Raw genomic sequence first — 13673 nt, forward strand, 5'->3', positions numbered from 1 at the left:
GCACGTATTGCATGGAGCACTGGGTATTACACTCAAACAATGAATCATGGAACACTACATCAAAAACTAATGATGTCCTGTACAGTGACTAACATAACATAATTTAAAAAAAAAAAAAAAAGAAAGATTGTCTCCTGAGGTAGAAGGCACTCGGCTTGCATCTAGGTGGCCAGTGTCAGTCGCTGTCACCGCCAGCTCCCCATCACTCCCAGAGTCCAGCAGCGATCACTCTGCTGGTCTCATTACATAGAGTACAGATTCTTTGGACACTTCTAAAAGAGGCTCATAAAGAGAACATTTGCTCCAAAAAGTCCCACACGCATTTATCTAGTAAATAAGTACAAATTTAGCCACTTTAATCAATGTTCTTGCAGACAAGTGAGGATATGTATATGCCTATATACACATATATATATCTTTCAAAATTGAGAATTTACAAATATGATTTGATACATTTGGTCTAGCAATGGGTACACCCACGGAATAAATCTTAAGTATGGATCTATTTCCTTTGGTGGTGTTTTTAGTAACTCAGTTCTACTGCATAGTGAGAGATCTGAAGCTTAGATCTGGCGACTTTTGGAAGAGTCCAGTGAGAAAAGAGAAAGTGTGCAGCATTCCAAGAAGCAAGCACAGCATATTGATGCTGTTCCCTGGAGACACTGACGTGTCTGACTTTCGTGCCTATAAAGTGTGAAGACTGCAGTGAGTCAGTGGACATCCCCTGAAGCCGTGTGTTTCTGCTGTCTCTGGCAGGTGCTATTACAATCAAAACACGTGGAGAAGCGAAGTTAACAGCAACATTGAATTCTGTGTGTAGTCCAGGCCAATAAGTAGGACCGAGTTCCAGAGGGGAGATGCCTGAAATGTCCAGTGTCCATCACGTGGTCTTGCTGGAACCCGGGGTCCGTGGGGCTTGGAACACTGTCTTTTCCTGCTCACAGTCCCTAGTGCAAGTTAGTCAAGGGGGCCGGACAGGTGAGCTTTCAGTATGATCTTCCTGTAGTTACCACTTCCCTGGAATGGAGACCCCACACTCATACCAGCCCACGTAGTAGTAGGGGGTTCCAAAACCAATGTTGCCGAAGCTGACTGGCTCCTGGCGATACTGGCGGAAGTAGCCTACAAGGGTAAAAGGAGAGGAAGGGAAAGAAAATGCAATCTGTGATATTGTGATTGATAATAAGAAATCTATATTTGGTCTTCATCCCTGTTCCTGGCACACAGCTCCTAAAACCCTAGGACTTCCTAAGTGATGAGAGTGGTATAGGTATCTTGATATTCCTAACAAACCCCATTAGACCACGCCTGAGTTTATGCTGATGGGATTACTATCAGAAAGCATCTAATGATGGATTAGTCCATCAGAGAGACCACCAGAGAGACCAATCATGGGATTAGAGGTGAAAGTCCCACCTCCTGGCCTCTGCGGAGGGGAGAGGGACTGGAGATTGAGTTCAGTCATGAAGGGTCAATGTTTTCTTCAATCAGGCCTAGATAATGAAGTCTCCAGAAAAACCCAAACACACCAGGTTCTGAAAGTTTTGGGTTGTTGAACACATGCAGATGCTGGGAGGGTGGCGCTCCCAGAGAGGACACTCTGTGTTCTCTCCCCACACTGTGCCCTGGCATCTCTTCCATCCAGCAGCCCCCAAATTGTACACTTTTGTAGTAAACTGGTAGGTTGCCTAGTAAGTAAAATGTTTCTCTGAGTCCTGTGAGCCACTCTTGCAAATTACTCAAACCCAAGAAGGGGGTAGTAGGACCCTCCAATATGTAGCCAATAGGTCAGACACTCAGATGGCAGTCTGGACTTGTGACTGCCGCCTGAAGTTGGTTGGGGGGTGGGCGTCAGTCTTATGGGACTGAGCCCTTAACCTGTGTGATCTGACGCCACCTCTGGGAACACAGTGTCAGAACAGACTTGATTTGTAGTACATCCAGCTAATGTCCAAGAATTGCTATTGGTGTGGAGGAAAATCCCATACTTGGAATTGGTGTCACAACTGTAGTATCAAAAGTGGCCAAACCAAGAGAAAAATTCCCATCCTTAGAACCTCTGTTCAGACAGAAGATCTCTGAGGAATTGTTCTTATAACAAACGTTACTTCTAAATAAATACTACCATTTTTATGTGGGTCACAATAACCCCTTGGGTTTATACCAGACATGATTTGAGGGGATAATCCAGTCCCCACATGTGTGTGACACAGGTGGGAAAGCGTGTTTGTTAGTCCCCTATTTCTCTCTCCCCACAAAAGAATATCATTTGTAGCCGCTCTCTATGGAGACTCCCCGCAGGGTGAACAACTGCAGCACTAAGGACCTCAAGACTCTCCTACCTCAAGCCTCCAGGTTCAACTCTTGAAGTCTGTGGTAGGTTTTTAGATCTTTCAGGTAAATCTCTCAAGGAAAGAATACGATAGCACTTTTGAGCCATTATACTTTAAAGTAAAACTGAGGCCCCAGCCTATTCAAAAAAAATTTTTTTGGCAACTTCTCTTTGGCCCTGTTTACTCTTGCCAGATGAAAGGTTACCTGCCATCCTACCAGTGAGCATGCGGGTTAGGCAACACCTCTGCTCAGAACCAAAACCATGACCACAGCAAAATACAAATAATGCATAGTAACCCTGGGTCAATGCAAGATCCTGAAAAAAGGAAGAAATGTTATATATCTTGTATACTAACTATGACGGTTAATTCTATGTGCCAACAGGGCTAGGCCATGGTGCTCAGATATTTGGTCAAATATTATTTTAGATATTTCTGTAAAAATAGTTTTAGACGAGATTAACTTTTAAATCATCAGATTTTGAACAAAGTAAGTTACTCTCTATAATGTGGGTGGGCCTCATCCAATCAGTTGAAGGCCCTCATAGGAAAAGATTACCCTCCCTGACAAAGTCTGCCAGTAGACTGCCTTCAGACACAAACTACAACCTAGACTCTTCCTTGGGTCTCCAGCCTATTGACCTGCTCTGCAGATTTTGGACTTGACTGCCCCTATAATCATATGAGCCAACTCCTTAAGACACCTCTCTCTCAATCTCTCTCTCTGGTTCTGTTCCTCTGGAAAACTCTGACTAATACACTTACTTTTCTGTTCTGTATATTTTACTCTATCTTAATTCTTTGAAAATAGGAAATTTGTGTTTACCAGCCAATGGTATTTTTTTTCCAATTTAAAAAAATTGATAGAGCATCTCGTGTTTTGAAATTGCCAGATCACTAAGAGTTGAATGCATAATGGAAAGAGCGTTGGACTTCATTCAGTTGTTCTGTTTATTTTCTTGTTTTGGCAGTTGAGGGAGTTAGTAGCATACTGCAGGTTGTTAAACTTTGAGATTAATATTTTTGTTCTCACACTGTGATACCATAATGAAATAGTTACTACATTACCTCCTGAAGTATATGATAAGCTATGGTTGCTTTGCATGTTTGTTTACCTTTCTTTCTCTGCACCTGTGTTCATGCTGTCCTCTGCCTGGAAGACTAATCTTTACATGTCTAGGTCTTAATGACTCAGCTCAGACTCTGCTTCTTCTTTCCTGACAGCCTCAACTAGGCTTCCCTGAACTCAGATAGTGATTACAACCTGCACAATTACCTAAAAATAGTTCAACTATGTGATATAACTCCTGTCATTATCTGTACTTTAAGTTGTTCACTCTTAGTTGCCTTTCACATATTTATTTCCTCTTCCCAGTTATGGAGCAGGGAAAAGATTTTTCTGAAGTAAGGACAAGGTCTTATATTCCTTTGTATCCCTGCCTCTCCTAGGTTCACACCAATTCCAGCACATGGTTGGAGTATTTTGTTGGTTCCTTATCTATATGATCCAAAATGCTGTCAACATCCATCTTTAAGTGGTAAGCAAAAAGGAGAGCTATGATGATTTCCTCCTTATATCAGCCCTCCTTTCCTAACCCACAGGGTAGTATAATCAGGACTTTGTTTGAATTACCTTGAATGGTAGGGAGAGCTTCTACATAGGACTGAGGCCCTGTTCTTCCATCAAGATGTGAATCCACAAACTGGCAATGATCTTCACCTCTTCCCCAACTGTCCCCAATGTTGTAGAATGTGTCTGCATAAGGAAATATCATGGGTTAGTGACTGGTCAAAACATATACACTTTTCTAAGAGTTTGCACAAGCTTTGGAGACCATTTGAACTGGGTACTTAAACTCAGTGTGTCATACTTTCCATGTTGGAAAAATAGTAATAATGGCACCAAGGTCAAAGTGTTGTAAGGATTCAGCAAGATCATATACACTAAATACTTAACAAGTCCTCAATAAATGGAAACTATTAATAATACAGACTGTTTCAGCCTACAAATGGTAGGCCTTTTTACTCCTTGGTTTTAAAAAAGGAATAGATAAAACCACAATAGGAATGTATTATGAAATAATTACAAAAGGCATGAAATCTGTAAAAAACAGAAGAACCTATTTTCACACACAGCTAGAAGTAGGGTGTGTCTGTGGCATAACCTGCTGTCCATGGTCCTGAACCACCGCTGCACAGTAGGGCATTTTTTTCTGTCGACCCTGGGACACTGGAGCTGGCTGTGTAATTTCTGCCAAGAATTCTGATGCAGGGGAGGGCAAGCACAGTGGTGGGAGAGAAAATAAAGAGCAGAGAGAAACAGACAGTAGGTATTGGGAGAGGCATATGCACTGAGAAACTGCCAGAGAGGAGAATGGTAGGGAAGACTCTGTTTTGACATTGTCTTTAAATGATCACCACTAGCAAGAAAAAAAAATCTATAGCAGCCAAGGAAAAGTTTTAAAAATGTATGTACTAAAAAAATTAAAAGTGTGCAAGTTTAAAAATAAAAAACAGATTTGTGTAGGTAGGGGAATCAAAGCCAACTGGGTAGAAATGACATTTTGAAATGTTAGTAGTTCAAGGTGCTTACAGTATTCTTTGTTTCAATCCCCTACCATAATGAAAATAATGTAATTTTTGTCCAGGCACAGAAGAAGTAATACTGGGGTATGTTTCATCATCTACATTTTTTTCTGCATGAAGGTGTAGCAATGGCAAGAGCAGGAAGGGGGTGGCTTTTCCTTGATATTTCTAGCCTACGCTCTTATCTAGTATTATTGAACACACAGCAAAGAAAATTGGCCTTTACACTTTTAACAGAATTTTGGACCTCATTTCTAAACTGAAGTGGATTTTAAAAAATAATATATTTATAATAAATATAAATTTATAATAAATTTATAAATTTATAATAAATTTATATCTATTATAAATTTATAATAAATATAAATATATTATTTTTAAAAATCCACTTCAGTTTAGAAATGAGGTCCAAAATTCTGTTAAAAGTGTAAAGAACCAAGATGCCCTTCAACGGACGAATGGATATGGAAGATGTGGTCCATATACACTATGGAGCATTATGCCTCCATCAGAAAGGATGAATACCCAACTTTTGTAGCAACATGGACGGGACTGGAAGAGATGATGCTGAGTGAAATAAGTCAAGCAGAGAGAGTCAAGTATCATATGGTTTCACTTATTTGTGGTGCATAACAAATAACATGGAGGACATAGGGAGATGGAGAGGAGAAGGGAGTTGAGGGAAATTGGGGGGGGAGGTGAACCATGAGAGACTATGGACTCTGAAAAACAATCTGAGGGTTTTGAAGGGGCAGGGGGTGGGAGGTTGGGGGAGCCAGGTGATGGGTATTAAGGAGGGCACGTATTGCATGGAGCACTGGGTGTGGTGCATAAACAATGAATACTATTACGCTGAAAAGAAAAAAAAAAGATCAAATGATTTTTCAAAAGCAAAAAAATAAATAAATAAACAAAAAATAATATATTTATAAAGTAATGTATTTAAAAGAAATACAATGAGAGAGCACTTCACACCTACCAGGATGGTCATAATGGGGAAAAAAAGAACATGGAAAAGAATAAGTGCTGGCTATGATGTGGAGAAACTGGAACGCTCACATAGTATTGGCAGACTGTAAAATGTTACAGCCACTTTGGAAAAACAGTTTGGCAGTTCTTCCAGACTTAAACACAGAGTCACCATATGACCCAGCAATTCCACTCCCAGGCATGTGCCCAGGAGAACTGAAAACAGGTATTCACACGAAAACTCAGACACGAAGGTTCATTAAAGCATTATTCAAAATGCTGCAAAAGCAGAAATGACCAGAAATGTCCATCAGTGATGGATGAATAAACAAACTGTGGTCTACCCATATAATGGGGTATTATTCAGTCTTTAAAAGGAATAGGATTCATTTATATGTTACCATACAGATGAACCTTCAAGCCTTCAAGACAAAGGGACAGATACATAGTTCCAATTTTACGAGGAACCTGGAACAGGCAGGTGCATACAGATAGAAAGTAGAATGGAGCTTACCAGGTGCTGGAAGAGGGGAAATGGAGAGACTGTTTAGTGAGTATAAGTTTCCTTTTGGGAAGGTGAAAAAGCTCTGGAAATGGGTAGTGGTGATGGATATATTTAATATTTAGTATCACTGAATTGTGCACTTAAACATGGTTAAAAATGGTAAATTTTATGCTACATACATTTTACCACAATAAAAATATATACATTAAAAAATATAAAGTGGATTTAAAAAAATTATATGAGTGTGTGTGTGTGTGTGTTTATTTCTGGATGTCAAAGTTAAAACGAGGAACTCCAAAGTAAAGCCTGAAAAACTGATTTGTGTTCAAGCCACAGTGAGATATAATGGGTCCACAGCTCAAATACATTCTGATGCACCTGCTGTGTCAAGTTAGTACCTGACAACATACCTTCACATACCTTCCCATACCACACCATTCCCAAAGACCCACCTTTCAGATTGTCACTGAGGTAGATCTTATACCGCAGTGAATTACAAAGAACAACTCCCACGAATTTTCTATACCACGTCCGCTTCACGTATTGCCGGCCATGGCAGTCGGTGTAACTAGGGTCATGTTTGAAAGCAAATGGGATCCAGATGGGCTCACCACCTTGACAACACAAACACACTCTCTCAATCATGGCATTCCACGATGTTTATTCTCACACAAAATGTCAGAGAATTTGACTTATTCATCAGCCTTTCCCCTCCTCTCAGGGCTTTCCCCACCTCCCCAATAAGCACTCTTTCCCTCATTCTGCTTCTTTCTTGGCACTGATGTACAACTGAGGAGGTTCTTATACCTGAACACATTTAAAGTATTTGAATTTCTACAAGGGATTCTTGAAGTAAGAAAAAGCCCTTAAGCTTCAAGGAAAATAAGATATAATGGCATATTTGATCTTTTGGGATATGCCATCCTACCTGCCCCCCCACCAGTAGTCCCTCCTCATAGATTCTCACTGTTTTCATCACTCCCAAGAACTGTCTTGAACTTGAGAAATAGAGCTTTCACAGTTTGTTTGAAATATGAAGTAAAACTTTATTGTATATTTAATGCATTTTGCTACCTTTTCAGCCATTTAAAATATTCAAAGAGATTATGTAAATTAAGTTATCTATTTTATAGATATTGGTCACCCCATAACAGTTTCTTTTATATAGATTGGCTGCTATGGTCCTATAAAAAATTTCCAGATCATTCTTTTCCCTAGATCAGGATAAAGGGGGCAAGGAAACCAAAGAAGTTGTCAGAAAATCATAAAAATGCAAAAACAGTCTAGCATTTCTACTTGTGAACAATCATAGCAATCTCATTGTCAATATCCAACTTGGCTACTAGAACATCAAGTTTGTCAAGAAGAGAAACTTACCTGGTGGCCTCACAACAAGCAGAGGATTGTCTGTAAAATGAAAAAGAAAGAATTGGCTTCACTATCCTATTTGATAACCATGCAATTGTTGAAATGTTACTGTGGCAGAGACAGCTAACCGAAGAGCTCCCTGGAATAGGTACAAATAGAGTTTATTCGAGTGGTGCCAATGTTTTCCTTAGTTTTTATTTTCTAAACATTTCCTTTTGAAAAATATCCTTTTCTAGTTAAACTACCTTGATATTTGTATGGAAGTTGTGGTCAGTATAGTCAGATTTTGATTTGGAGTACAACAGAATAATTCAATACTCATCATTTTTAAAAGATGTGTCTGTCTTCAGAAAACAGTTTTGTGGTTTCTTGAAAAGGTAAACATACACCTACTCTATGACCTATCCATCCCACTCCTAAGTTTTTACCCAAGAGACATTAAAATACATGTCCGTGCAAACACTAGTACGTGAGCGTTCATAGCAGTTTTGTTTGTAATAGTCAAAAAGTAGAAGCAGCTCAAATGTCTATGAACAAGTGAATGAGTAAGTTATGGCAAGTGGTTAAGTTATGATGAAATATTGCTAAGTAATTAAAGAATGAACTATAAATAAGACAACAATATGAACACAATGGTTTTGCTGAGGGGAAGAAGCCAGACAAAGAGTTCATATTGTATGATTTTGTTTATATAAAATTCTAGGAAGCGCAAACCAATAGAAAGTGACAGACAGCAGATGAGTTATTCCTTGTTGACAGGGGAGAAGATAAGCCCGTGGAGGGGGGCAGGGGAGCTGGGTTTCGCAGCAGCAGTCAGCATGCTGCGGTGACACTGATGTTCACTAGTGTGATTGTGGCGATGGCCTGAAGGGGGCGAATATCCTTTAAAACACATCGAGTTGTACGCCGCACATATGTGCATCTTACTGTATACCACTTGCATCTCAATAAAGCTATATGTAAAACATCTCTATGTCTTAGCCAAAGTAACGCCCCTTAAGAAAATACGGCAGCGCCTGGGTGGCAGAGTTGGAGACACGTCTGACTGTTGGTTTGGGTTCAGGTCGTGATCTCAGTGTTGTTAGATCGAGCCCCAGGTCGGGGAGTCTGTTTGACTCTCCCTCTCCCTCCACCCTTTCCCCCAACTCTCTTTCTCTCTCTAAAAATAAATAAATAAATCTTAAAAAAAATACGGAACTAGTCTTCAAGCAATTCTGTTTTAGAAAGAATTCATTTTTACAAAATAACATGTGCCATTCTCCTTTTTTTTTTTTTTTTGAAAAATTATCATGGAGTAAGAGTACTCTTTTAAGGTAAATATCCTGTGAGTTTGAACACATGCATTGATTCACAGAGCCCTACTACAATCAAGACATAGAATATTTCCATCACCCCAAATCTCCTGTGACCTGCCCCTTTGTACAGACCATTCCTTCACTCCCACAGAAGAGTGACCTACCCTTAGCTATACGTGTAAACGCTCATGTTGCTCTCCTGCTCTTAAGTTTCAATAGTCTGCTGGGAAAAACTTCAAATGCTCCAGGGTGGAGGGGGACACATAAACCAACAACAGCACTTCACAAACGACATCAAAAGTTGACCCCATGCAGCAGCCTGTGCTCACATATGCATCTACCTCATGTATTTTCTATGTTTGGCAAGTGCCAAAATTCAATTACTTGACAGTCTTCCTGTTGTTAACCTAACCTCTTACGGCAGGGTTGTGCAAAGTGAAGGAGAAATTTGAACAAACTGAATAAAGTAAAGATGACCAAAGCTAATAATTGTCAAATTTCAAGTAATTGTCAAATGGCGTGCATGAGGATCTCCTGGGAGCTGACGGTAAAAGAGGTCTACATGCGGGGCCCTAGAGTGCCATCACCCATCCTTTAGGGGTCACAAAGTATAGGGTGGGGGCATGGTGGGGCTTTTCTTGGGAGGGAGAGTAGCAGAGCGCTGTCTTTTCCAATTTATACTGCAGTCTCAGAAATTACGTTTATATTTCTATTCTCAGACTTTGGGCCAATTTCTTGAAAGCTTTCTAGATTTGAATTATTATTTTTTTCCTATAGACTTTTATCATGTTAATTCTGATAGTCACCAAAGGTCCATTCCCTTTCCAGAAAATGTAGCCATGAACATAGACACGTTCCCTACTTTAGCAAATTAACCCTTGAAAATGGTTTTCTTTGACTCTTTCTTAATTACTAATGAGGAACACACTTCTTAAATGAAAACACTCTTGAGGTCCTTTGCCAACATTTCCAATATGAAGCTCACTCTCACAAAAGATTTTATTTTTTCCACTTAATTGTGAGTCAGTAGATTTCAAAGAAACACACTTAAAAGTAGCTTCCAATGATCAATATTCTGGGATCAAGCTACATGTGGGAAATAATCTAACTGAATAGAAGCTAGAGCAAATTTAGTGCACAGCTGGTTCAGCCGGACCTCTGAAGGCGGTCTGGCTTAGAGGCAGGGGGACCAGCTCCCAGTGTAGCTTCCTGTGTGGAAAGGCTCCCCACCCAGGACCATCACCACGGCCAGCTCGGGGCATAACTGCTTCAGATGACCACAAGATGACCACATCTTACAGAGGGCTGGAGAGTTCTGTACACCAGGCGTCCCCCAGTGCAGGGCCATCCTCTGAGTAATACTGCTTCTAAGATTGGATAGTATTCTAATTAAACTTTCCATATTAGGACCTCTTTGTCTCCTAGTGAAAGAACCATCTTGGAGACCTAATTGGGGGACGCAAATGACTCTCAGGCCACATGACATTTATGCTTTTCAGCTGTTTGTAATTTAAAAAAATTAGCTCTGCAATGAAACATTTTACAGAGAAATTCAAAATTATCTTTCCCACATGGCTGAAAACTAGATTTTTTTTCCTTTCTTTGGAATGTGACCTTTCCACTTTCTAGGCAGTTCCTCTTAATTTTGTTGTCCAGATTTTAACACAGCACAAAGAAAACGATGTTTATTTTATAAAGTGATATCCAGTAAGACTCACTAAACAGAAAAGTGAGGACTTCATTTCTTCAGTTTTTATTCTATTGTAGTCATGATTCCAAATTATTTGTCTTTGAGAAAAACGGGGGGAAAATGAGAATGTGAAGTCACAGGTACCTGATTCTGTAACAAATGAGACCGAAGGGCTGATGGGTCCGTAGCCATGTGGATTTTTGGCTTGAACTTTAAAATAATACCTGAAATTGGAAAAAAAAACCACATTTTTTTTTAAAGAGAAGCTTGTTTAATTTCTGTGTAATGAGACAGATCCCAAACTATTGAGCATTTAACTCTGTGGCAGGGTTTGAGTGTTATTTCATAACAAATGCGTACATCGCTGCTATTCGTATTTTTTCTGAACTTTCTCACTTTCCAATAACTCAAAATAATACAATTCACAGCATTGACCAATGCAGCTGATGGCAGCAGAAGGAGCCCATGGGGCAAATAAGCCATGTAGAGAGCGTATGTTCCTTAGGGCGTCAAGGCTGTGTGGCCCCACATGGACTCCCGCCTGGAGTGATGCTCCTGCTCCGACCCACCTGAGTTCCACAGCTCAAGAGGGAGACGCTGGAGCAGCAAGACACTTACAGCAAAATTCAAAGTTAACCTAATTCTTATCACTGGACTCCCTGTGAAAAAGCGGGTGTTTGACCCAGTAATGATGCAACTCATTGTTGGTGGAAGGAAGGCCAGCCCGTCCCGAGGTTGGCCTCCTCAGCGGAACGAACGTGACGATGATGTTTTGGGTGCATGACAAGTGCTACGGTCGGCTCTGGAGCTTTAAAAGTCACGGAGTCCTGAGCTTCTGTGCCTCCAGGAAAGGGAAGCAAGTCCAAGAAGAGGAAATGGAAAAGGCTGGGAGCGGTTTTGCTGTCGGATTTATCCTTGTCTTGGAACAGAGAATGTACTCGTTTGCCTGGAGGGAGACTGATAGGCAGAGCGGGTGGGAAGTCCCCAAACATCTTGCTCTGTGCTCTGACGAGCTACAGGACAAAAAGTGGTGGTGAAGTGAGTAATATTAGAGACCAACAAAGCAGCTGTGACCCACTATATCCACGGTTAATCTCCGTATTTCCTTTCCCTCTGGGACACCAGACATTCCCTGTGCTCTCCAAGTCCTGAGCTACTTACAGGTGAAGAAGGGGGTTAGAAACCCCTGTAAGGGGTGGTTCTGCCATTGCAGAGAGTTCCTGACAAGTCTTTTCCTATGTCAGTCTTGACACACAGGTTCTAAGCGGTAATTGAAATGCACTCTATTTTCAAAAGGTGGATAATTTATCCAGAGAGCAAAGGCATACGTCTGTTACACCACTGTCCTGGCACCAAGCCTCCAGAGCTCCTGAGATCACCAAGGGAGCCTCTGGCTTCACGGTTACACAGAAATATTTGACTTTGGGTTTGAATAAACAGAGAGCAAAGAAAGGCTAATTTGGTAAATTTAGTCTTCTTTTCAGGCTTTCAAGAAAGTCATTCACATCTCATTTAGAAGAGAATCCTTTTAAAATTTCATTTTAAAAAAAGATATGCACAATTAAGAACATATGAGTTTCCAAATCTCAATTCACTCAGTGGTCTGTGTTTTCCCAATTATGCATACTTTTATTCAGTGGTTATGGAGTTATTTAAGACAAAATTCTACAGGCAGTGGGTTTGGCATACGTCAATGATACTGGTCAAACTTTAAAGATACTTTTTCTTTCCTTAAAAAGGGAAATCAAACCCTAAGGAATGACACCTCCTCAGAGGCTACATGAAATATTTCTGCCGAACATTTCTTAAGCCTGAGTGGTCCTGACACCAGTTCTCAAGGTCCACAGAGGGAATCATGGCTCTACGATTGTAGGGAGGGGACAGGATGCCAAACTGGTTTGATTCCTTCATTGTATCAATTCTGTCTCCCCACTGAAACCCCAGTGTTCTCGTCTACTTTCTCTGTCCCCACAGTTCCTCTGTCCTCCAACAAGGACCGCATGGCCCAATTCCAAAGACACACTTCCATTTGAACCTTACTGAATGTATCAAAGCAAATTTAAATACATGAAGTCAAAAAAACACAAAATTATGGGGGAAAAGTAAGATTCCTGTTTTCCAAACCATATTAAACTTCTTCTAGAAACAAAAATAGCTATCTCATATTCCGAACAGTCTCTGCCTCACCCAAGTAACAAGAGAAACCCATGCCTTGCCTTCTTACATAAATTCTTTTTTTTTTTTTTCTTACATAAATTCTTGACACCTTCTTCTGAATAAGCCCCCACAGTCAGAATCTTTGTGTTTTGAAGGATGGATGAATTACGCAGATTCCAGAAAGTGGTCTAGGACTGCGTCGGGTGAACAAGACAGGCCATCCCCAGACTGAGTTATAAAGAACCAAAGCTGGTGTCTTACATTCCGGCCCATCTTGAGGGGACTGACTTCTTGTGTCTCCTCCAGGGACGCGATGGTGGTGGGTTCCTGAGAAGCCCCGAGGATAGTGCTAAAAACGGGGACACGTAGCCTCCGTGGAAGAAGGATGTGAACCACTAATGTGGGCCCATCAGTGTAATGCAGGGAAACAATAAGGGTCCTTACATCAGGCTGTTCATAGGGGTTTTGAGGAAATCTGTGTAGAAGACCACATGTTCTCTATGCCCCTGCCCAGTGCCCTCCATCAGAAGAAAGAATAATTGAGCAGGCATCCCAGAGAGAAGGCTACAGTAGCAGCTACTGTTCCCAGTCTATCAGGGCACTGAATGTGGGTGGAGGGTAAGAGAGAAGCCACAAGGGACTCCCAAGGCCCTCTGGGACCAGCCTGTTCAGCCTCCTCTCCTCCTGCTCCCGTCATCCTGGCCTCCTTCCCTTCCTAGAACATACCATGCTGTTGGACATGCTTTCCACCTAAAACAACTTGGCCTCAC

The 13673-nt window shown here is 40.9% G+C and overlaps 1 protein-coding gene across 1 annotated transcript in view; it reads right to left on the reverse strand.

Moving 5' to 3' along the window:
* Nucleotides 1-300: 300 nt before the first annotated feature.
* The window catches only part of FNDC1 (fibronectin type III domain containing 1), a gene marked incomplete at its 5' end in the record, with an annotated part of 104833 nt that continues 91460 nt past the window's right edge, over nt 301-13673 (reverse strand). The window contains 5 exons of the mRNA XM_080806910.1: nt 301-1122; nt 3967-4089; nt 6846-7007; nt 7771-7800; nt 10891-10970. Of these exons, the coding sequence (XP_080663036.1) occupies nt 1007-1122; nt 3967-4089; nt 6846-7007; nt 7771-7800; nt 10891-10970 (511 nt within the window). The 3' untranslated portion in view covers nt 301-1006. The remainder of the gene's footprint in view (nt 1123-3966; nt 4090-6845; nt 7008-7770; nt 7801-10890; nt 10971-13673) is intronic.

This window comes from Martes martes, assembly GCF_963455335.1.
Source record: "Martes martes genome assembly, chromosome: 6".
NCBI classification, from domain to species: domain Eukaryota; kingdom Metazoa; phylum Chordata; class Mammalia; order Carnivora; family Mustelidae; genus Martes; species Martes martes.